Source organism: Molossus molossus, unplaced genomic scaffold (genome assembly GCF_014108415.1).
Source record: "Molossus molossus isolate mMolMol1 unplaced genomic scaffold, mMolMol1.p scaffold_m16_p_3, whole genome shotgun sequence".
Classification (NCBI taxonomy): Eukaryota; Metazoa; Chordata; class Mammalia; order Chiroptera; family Molossidae; genus Molossus; species Molossus molossus.
This window is the reverse complement of record NW_023425366.1, coordinates 48,790,144-48,799,486: the sequence shown is the minus strand read 5'-3', so window position 1 is coordinate 48,799,486 and position 9,343 is coordinate 48,790,144. Positions and strand designations below refer to the sequence as shown.

General features: G+C 48.1%; 1 protein-coding gene across 2 annotated transcripts; it reads right to left on the bottom strand.

The window, feature by feature from the left end:
- Window positions 1–342: 342 nt before the first annotated feature.
- On the bottom strand, window positions 343–7,641 carry TMEM171 (transmembrane protein 171). Of its 2 annotated transcripts, none has more exons than XM_036280711.1 (3): window positions 7,005–7,641; window positions 2,589–2,730; window positions 343–535 (listed from the first exon to the last, which is right to left on the bottom strand). In XM_036280711.1, exons 1-3 carry the CDS (start codon window positions 7,639–7,641, stop codon window positions 343–345), a joined length of 972 nt encoding a protein of 323 aa, XP_036136604.1. The 2 variants fall into 2 exon arrangements, with proteins under 2 accessions (XP_036136604.1, XP_036136605.1); XM_036280712.1 differs by having other exon boundaries at window positions 343–532.
- Between the last annotated feature and the right edge of the window lie 1,702 nt (window positions 7,642–9,343).

The window sequence follows — 9,343 nt, the reverse complement described above, 5'->3', positions numbered from 1 at the left end:
CCTTTAACTACCTAGAACACTTGAATTATGGGCCTTGCCCATAAGAAGAAATGATCAGAAATAACCATTTTGTCTACCGATAGGGCAGGGCAAACTACTAATTATGGAGCACCTGCTCTTCTTCTCGTCCTGCAATGACCCTCGGAGGCCCAGGTGCCCCCTCCATCCTTAGCTCAGAATGCCGTATACACCGCATTTTAACTTTGTCCCTGACCCTCTCATGATATTGATGCTGCACCAGGGAAATCAGTACACAGCCGATGTTATTGTATTTTTTATTATAAAAACAAATTAAATAAAATAGTGATCGATTCTATATAAAATTGAAGTGGAGTCCAGAGTTCACGGTGGGGAAGGCTGAGAAGAGGGAGACAAGGATGCGGCTGCAGTAGTTTCTTTCTCTTCGTATCTGGGAGGCAATTCAGATGAGAGATGTGCAGGGATCTCGGAGGACGAAGGAGTCCCAGAAATAGTATATACGGATACACGTGCTCTCTCAGAGGCCGCGCGCTGGCCCTCCGAAGTTGGGGTCCTGCTGAAAAGGGAGAGAGGACATGAAAGGGAGGAGAAGGAAAAAGGAACACACCTTAAGGAGAAGGTTCTTTTTAATTTGCGAGGATCTAGGGAGTAATTTTTTTCACATTCTATTATTTATAGCTATGTTTCAATTCCGTGCCCCTTACTTTCCTTAGAGCTGATTGTAACAAGGAGACAATCTCACTCCTGTTGTCATGTCCTTTGTCACCAAAAACACATGGAGTACCAAGTGCAGGTGCCATCCAAAAAGAACACCACACAGTCGTTCTCCACTATTCTGTCTTCTGAGGCAGCTAACCTAAGGTAGAGGAACTTATGCAAACAGAAAATAGAATCATTATGTCAAAAACTTGAAGGAAGCAGGAGGGTATACTCATTGCTGGAGGGGGCTTTAGCAACAGGCAGACCTGCCTCTGAATTTCCATTCTGCTACCTTCTGTGTGCTCTCTCAGCCTCAGTTCCTCATCTGTGAAATGGGAATAGGTGCAGACCTCCTGGAACTATGAGAATTACATAAGGTAATGCAAGAAAGCCAGGCTGGCATACAGAAATCATCATAGCAGCAGGAGTAGTTTTATGTTTTGTTTTTTGTGTGCATTTTTTTTAAGTTAACGGATATTTATTTTAGGGCTTAGAGAAGCCCGTCATTGGGGAAAAGAGTAGAAAAAGTCACTAACGGAAGTCTGCAAACATCCAGCCCCTAACCTCCCCTTCACCCATGCAGGGCGACACCTACGCATCTCGTCGGATCTCCGTCAGGAGTCTGAGGCACAGGAACCTGCGCCCCGGCGGTGCGCGACTGCAAGGCAGCCCCGTCCCGCTCCCCGCGCCCCCGGGCCTGCTTCTCCCTGCTTTCAAATGCCGGTCTCAGTGTCTCCGAGGCCGGTTCACACTGAGTCCTGCTCATCCACTCACCTCGCCCTGTGAAATCTTCTAGAAACCCTTCTTTCCCTTCCTACCTCCTGGTTTCCCATTTGAGAAGGTCCCAGAGCCTTTGCAGCCCTGCTCCCCCCTGGCACTGCCGGAGCCGGCCTTCAGCGCCTGCCCTGTGGATGCGCCGCAGGCCGGGACCGCTGCCCTCGCGGTTTCAGCGGCCTCTTCCCAGCTCCAGCTCCGCAGGACCCCGCCTCGCGTCTACCCGAAAGGCCGGCATCGCGATGGCCCTCCACCACAGGCCAGCTCCCCATCCCCCCTCCGCCTGCAGGGCACGCTGTCCCTGCCACTCCCCCTAGACCTGATGATCCCCGCTCTTCCTCTGTCCTCTCCATCCAGGTTCCCTCGCACACTCCGCCCCTGCTCATCACCACAGGTCTGGCTCCTGTTACCTGGGCCTGGCCCTGGGACTCCGCCCCTCACCGGCCTGGCCAGCACCAGCCCCTTCCCATGGGAACTGTGCTAACTGACCTCTGACCCCAGAACCTTCCACGGCATTGCCCTGCCAAAGGAAAAGCATAGGTTTCTGCTGTCTGATCTGACCCCAGGTAAGCCTCCTAGTGTGTGGCCTGTGGGAGCAGGGGGTTGGGGGGATCCTATCTGTCTGTCAATCTGAGAAGGCTCTGAGGCCCAGGGAACAACTTAACATTGAAGGGAAAATGCAGCTTGGTCAGGTCTGGGTGCGGGTGACATTAGCCGGTCACTCAAGTACCTCCGTTAGATATGAACACTCTCTGTACCTGTTGGAGGTCCCCTGGGAACCCACCACACCTCCCTACAATGTAACGCAGCAAGCAGGGGGCCTCCTGAGCCGTGCTCAGTGCTCAGTGTGGCTGAGGGGTTGTTAAACAATCTGAGGGTCACCCCTGCTAGGAGCACAGAAAAGGGCCTGGAGAAGGCCACCCTGACCTGGCACAGCCACTTTCACAATTGTTAACTTGTGTGCTGCGCAGTGTTTCCTGAAAGGTGCTGTTAACATCAAGGCAATAATGCTGACACGATGTCACACTCTGACGTTCACTCCTGTACTGCAGCCTTAAAGCTAATTTGGCCCGAACTGAGGTATAGGCCTGGAAAAGTGAAAATGTTACTCTTGGAGTTCAAATGGAAAGTCTTACCCATAGTTAAAAATACTGTAGTATGAAGGTGGACTTTCATTTGGAAGCAAACCATCCGCCCCAGGACTTCGAGTTACTGCAGAGGCGGGAGACTCAGGGAAGTAAGGTGGCGGAGGGGGCGGGAATATTATCACAGCATCACCTAAGGAAACACAATATTTTGTTGAAGATAAATGAGTAATAAGTGCAAACAAAAGAGCAAGCGCAAAATAAATTCATTACATATTTGGCCCATCTATAGAAATGGTCAAAATGCCAACTCCAGAATCAAAACATGGGCTGAGCAGATTTAGAGAGACAGAAGGTAGAGGTCACCAGGGGCTGGGGCAAGGGGAGCTGGAGCTGGTGTTTAACGGGTGCCAGGTTTCTATTTGGGATGATGAAAAAGTTCAGGAATTGATCGTGGTGACAGTTGCACAACATTGGGAATGCACGTAATGCCCCTGTACACTTAAAATGGTCAAAATGGTCAATTTCATGTTAGATATATTTTACAACAATTAAAAAAAAATAGTGTGACTACACACACCAATGAGTGGCAGGTTCGATTCCGGTCAAGGGCACGTACCTCTGTTGAGGTTTGTCCCTGGCCCTGATCAGGGTCACACGGGAGGCAGCCAGTCAATTTGTCCCTCTCATGTTGATGTTTCTCTCTCCCTCCCTCCCTCCCTCCCTCCCTCCCTCCCTCCCTCCCTCCCACTCTATCTGAAGATAAATGGAAAAATATTCTTGGGTGAAGATTAAAAAAAAATAGTGGGCCTACCCCTGCCTGGTTTGGCTCAGCGGTTAGAGCATTGGCCTGCGGTCTGGAGAGACCCAGGTTCGGTTCCCGCTAAGGGCGCGTACCTCGGTTGCAGTTTGTCCCTGGCCCTGGTTGGGTCGTGTGGGTGGTAACCACTCGATGTGTCCCTTTCACATCGATGTTTCTCTCTCTCTCTCCCTCCCACTCTATCTGAACAAACTATCAAAAAATGTCCTCAGGCGAAGATAAAAAAAAAAAAAATAGTGGGCCTATATATATCATTGCAAGTCTGAGCTGAAGCACTTCAGTGAAGCTTTTCCTAACAACATACCTCCCTGGGGATGTCTACATCTTTAAAGCTTTTCTTGTTTTTAACTTAGAATTTTAATTCATCAAAAGTTTGCTGTTGGATAAAGTGCCTTGTTCCTCAAATGCAGTTTCACTTCTGAACAAATGACAATCAGCTACCCTACAGCTTGTCATTGTTATTGCCATAGCTGTAGTTTACGCCCTTGTAGAGTCTTTAACCTGCCAACACCTCACCCAAGCTTCACAAAACAAACTCAGACTCAAAGGAACGCTTGTTTTTAGCATTTCCAGCACACACTGGTGTTTGGGGGAGGAGAAACGAGGGGCCAGATGCACACCCTAATCTGTGTTCCGATTCCCGTACAAAATGCACCACGTGAGCCGCCCAGAGCATTCTAGCCAAGAGGCAGGCACCGCTGCACAGAGGTCTGAGGGCAGCCTGGAGAGGTGGCAGCACCAATGACAGCTTGGGAAAAGTGAAGGAGGAGAGGGGACCTCTGAGCTGAAGGAGCTGGGTTTGCACGGGGCGGCAGGGCTAACACTTGCCTGGGTAGGGACAGGATTCTTTAGAGCTCCCAGGTTCCATTTGCCAGTCACAACCCAGAGTGGCCCTGACCACGTTATTTAACCCCTAGGCCTCGGCCACAGTGCATAGGTGGGAAGATTGGATTCGTGTGTGGCCGTTGAGACAGTGCTGGGCACACAGAGAACCCTCTCAGCTGTTTCACACCCTCACAGCGGCTTTCTCCACACTGCCAGCCAGTGGCACTTATTTGCACATCTGAAGAAACACCCCCACCTGCAGTCTTGGCCAGTGGTTCCACTCTCCCCCTTGTGCCTCGAGAACTTCCAGGAAGGTAACTGAGCCCTTCAGAAAGTGAAGTGACTCCATTGCTCCTAGCTGTGAGAGCTTACCTTGCTAACCTAAACTTGATAAAACATAAAGATTGCCCTTTAATTTATTTCAGAAGGTCTTGGTAGGTCAGAGGAAGTAAAAGGTTAAGTGTTCGCTTTAATTACACATTGTAGAACGTGGGACCTGGGAATGAGTCTCTAAAGGAGGCCAACCACCTATCAAACACAAACAAGGAAATGTGCAAAGTCAACAGTTATCTCTGGGGCTTGTCCATCCTGCCCAGTCAGCTCCCAGCCCCCTACACTTTGTAATCTGCTTTCACCAGGAAAGAAGTTCCATCTCCCTCTGGGCTTTCCCTTTCACTAGGTCCTGCAGGACTTGGTATATCCTCTGAGACTTGACAGCATATACCCGTCAAGGGAGGGCTATCTCCTCCACTTGCTTGCACGTCCAGGGTCTAGCACCGAGTGTGTCCACAATGAGGATATCATTGGTTTATCTACTGGAGGGTGGGAGAGACTTCCATCCTGGGAACAGCTGAATTCTGAGACTTAGCCAAGAACTGCCTCTTATCGCCCTCGTAGGACAGAACTGATTATTGAGAGACAATGTCTAGAGTCTTATCAATTGTACTAAAAGTCATGATTTCTAAAAATTTAAAGGCTGTCCCATAATATCAGAGGAGAGAAAAACAAGAAGTTAGGATGCCAGATTTTCACAAGTTTGATGGAACTTAGAGGGTTAAGTGGAAAAATTTTTAAGATTTTAAACTATGCAGTGCCAACATCAGGACAGAACTGCCCAAGGGTTAGAGCCCCACTACCCCACCCCACATACACACACACATTCCAGCCACCAGGACGGAGGCCGCCCTGATACTCCCTTGATAGCAAATCCAAAGGGCACAACTCAAAATGTGCTCAACTAAGTGGAAGACTGTGCATCCCCTGAGTGTGTTCACCTGGACCCCATGGTGCTCCCCAAAAGGACTGAGAACCATCTCTATTGGGTGAGCCTTTTTGTCATGTGACAACTACCCAGAACACTAGGTGAAGATAAAACCAGCAGAAACAGGATTACAGCCCAGTGCCCTGGGGTAGGTGCTATGCAAGGGCCATAGTATATGCGTGGGTTTGGATCCTGGCTCTGCCACTTGCTACTTTGTGACCTTGGACAAGTTATTTGATATCCCTGGGCCTCAGTCTCTTCATCTCTAACATGGGCATAATAAGAGTATCTGCCTCAGTGGGTCACGTGGACAAGAAGGAATTTCACACAATAGGCCCTTCAAGAGCACATGCTGAAGTACTTAGATGGGTGCTGGCACAAGAATAAACTTTACATATGTGTCAACTGTTATTAATAACTAATATTTGTGTTGTCGCCATAAGTATATAAATACACAAAGAAGTAAGCTGAAAGCATCAAACTGGCTCAGTGCAAGGACTGTAAGTCCATCTGTCCCTCCTCTCTGCGGACGGTGCCCTGCAGGGCCCCCAGCCCAGGGCCCGCCCCAGTCTGTGCTCAGGAGCACGGTGGCTCTGCAGACAGCCCCGAACTGGAGGAACATCTCCCTCACCACTCTCCTTGTTCCCTCCACGGGTTCGGCTCTGTGATTCTCTTTGCCTAGCCTTTTAGATGTCAAGGGTGTGGCTTCAAAGCTTTATCCTTTCTTAAGTGGGAGGCTGGACAAAAACACACAGTAATTGGCAAAAATGAGTAGTGATGGGGTTTTTCCTTGGGTCTGTGAAGCTGAGGCCAAAGTTACCGATGTTGTTCTTTGGGGGTTGACTCTGGGAAATGGTAATCCATCTATTCAGCAGAACCCAAGGGACCCAAAAGGAGTTTCTAGGCATTCTATGGGGGAAATAAGTGACAGGTGTTGTCACATTTCATCTTCATTGATGCCACTGCTTCCAAACTTCGCCCTAATCCTGAAGTTACAGAAAATAAAGGACCCTCAAAACAGAAGACCAGTGGACATGGGACAGACTCAGAATCCTGGAATGTGGCGCTGGAAGGAATCTCAGAAATGCAATACTCACTTTATAGCTATATAACCCAAGGCCACAAGAGCGTAAGGGCTTACCAAGGACAGTCAACCAGTGACAGTCAGGGATGAGAACTCACATGTCCAACAATGCAAAGTGCCACAAGTTTCAGTGTGAGAATAACATGGGAAAGAGGGCTGCTTGGTAGGTCTCTTAGGTGACAGAGGAGTTGCAGACTGCCCTTGAGGTCATTTTCACTTTCCTCTTACTTTGCTTGGTGACTTCAGTCAAGGTCACCACTTAATGTCCCAAAGCTTTTGCTAAATAATCTGGAATTACTGGGGCAAAATGATGTGTACAAGGACTCTGTGGGGCTTACCACAGCAGCACTGTGTATGTGTGTCTCCAGTGGGGGTGGAGGGAGAAAGTGAATGTAGGCCAGACCCCAGGGCAGCCCAGTGAAGCCCAAAGCAGCAGCCACTGTGATATGAGCACGCACAGGAATGACAGCCACCTACCTACAGTGACCTGGACAGGCTCCGTGTTCTGGGTCTGTCTCTCTTCACTTTCAGAGGCATTCTGGCCCTCGTTCAAGTTGTTTCTTTTCTTAACGTGGGCAACCACGAAGAAACACAATCCCATGAGCACAATCAAGGGTCCCATGATCTGCAGGGACAGGAATCCACAGATCTGGGGCTCCCCGTTGGCAGTATCTGTCTCATTCAGTGGTTCTTGCTCCCAGTCTGAGCCACAGCCAGGGACCCAAATGCCCAGTATGCTGATGAGCATGCCGCTGGTCAAGAATAGAAATCCAAAGATGAGGCACTGGGCAAACTGGCGACTTTCTCCGCAGATGAAGGGTCGGTCAGGCTCCTCCCGACTGCCTCGATGGCGCCCCTGCCGGAACTGAAGTAGTGCCCGGGAGCGGGCCAGGATCACGGCCCCAAGCCCAATGGCAGCACACGCAGGCCCAGCGACCTTCAGCACCATGCTGCAGTCTGGGAGGGGTTTGTATTGGCATGCCTGGAACCCAAAGATGGAGAGCAGGACTCCCACAAACAGCAGGATGGCACCGAAGACAAAAAGGAAGAAGATGAGCATGCTGACATGCCTGTCTCGCTGGACCCCATCTGGTTCAGCTGCTGCAGGAGACATGGCCAGAAGAGACCCCTTCCCCGGAGAGGGGTGGGGTGTGCTTCCTTCCCTCCAATGGTGTCAACAGCTCTGCAAAGAACCAAACACCAAATTAAAGTAGGCACAGGTGTTTCTGACCCACCCTGTTCTTTTGCTGGCCATTTCAGAAATCATCCCAGGATGAAATCATCGGGAATAGAGCTTTATCCAACTGATACTCTGTGGAACAATGAGTTGGTTTATGAGTCAGAAGGACTGGCATTCAGAAACTCCTGAATATTTAATTTTATGAAGATATTCAAGAAAAGGAGATGCAATTACCAGGCACCTAAGAGTATCTCTAAAAAAATGAAACTTCTTACAGGGATGTAAAGTACAGCATAAGGAATATAGTCAATAATATTGTAATAACTGTGTATGGTGTCAGGTGGTTACTAGACTTATTGGGAAGATCATGTCATAAATCATATAGTTGTCTAACCACAATGCTGTACACTTGAAACTAATATAATATTGAATATCAACTGTAATTTAAACATTTTTTTTTAATTTTTAATAAAAATCTTTTTAACCATATAACAAAAGTAACTGGGTGTGGCTTTTCCTGTTCTGAGTCTTACCAACTCAGTCCTCCAGGCAAACAAACAATGGTGAGTGAGGGAAGAACCACAGGGACTATTTTTGATTTACAGACATCCCACATTTCATCACAGCTGCTCTGAGCATTTCCATGTCAGTAAATTTTTGTTCAGTAACTAACTTTCCATTTCCTGTTTTAGACCCGCAGCAACTTTCCATTCCATGCTTCATTCTAAGGCCTCATCTACAGGAGAGCCGAGTTCAGCAGTTTCAACCGAAGGGGAAAAGCTCAGGAACTCAGTGGGTTTGATGGGTATTAAGTTAATTCTGGCAAAATGAAATTCTTGAGTCCTCACTCAGGGGCTGTTTTGGCCTGAAACCTGGTGTCCTGGCTGCTGGGACCTGGGATGAACCAAGCAAGCGTGGCATAGCAGGTGAGGTGGACCTTGTCTCCCAGGTGGCCAGGCAGCCGTTCACACCCTCCTTTGTGGCGCCACCCACTTCCACAAAGAGACTTAGGCTGTTAAAAATAAGCAGCTGATAAAATCACCAGTTACAATGCACTAAATAGCAATAGAACTTGACTTTGAAAGAAGAGTATAAGTGAAATCAAGTGGGAAAGCACTTTCCACAAGATCACCCAAGCCCTGTTCTTCAAGTGTATCGCATATTAAATAACCCGGAGCACTTGTTAAAGAGTGGTCTAGTTTACGCAGACTGACTTTGTTATCCAGTTATCTTGTTTACTCTAATGAATGGGATATTCAAGTTGGGGCACTCGAAAAGACCATCGGAGTGTGAAGACTGTCTTCATTGCTCCAGGAAAGAAAAACTTAAAAAACATCTTGCGCCACTTGCATCCATGGTCACAGGAAGGAGCTCAAGGCTGAGGCTCTAGCACCAAGGCCATCTTGACAAACCCAAATTATGACCAAGTAGGGTCAGTTTAGGTAAAGAAAGCAAACAGCCTGTCTTATAGGAGGAAGTAATTTTCCAGGAAAAAGTATGATAGAATCAAAAGGAAGTTGAAGAAAGAAGGAAATGTAGAAGGGAAATAAGTTTTCATTTTTAAACTCAAAGGAACTATATGAAGATGCAGTTAAACTGATACAAATACTTCAAGTATTGCATGTATATATATATA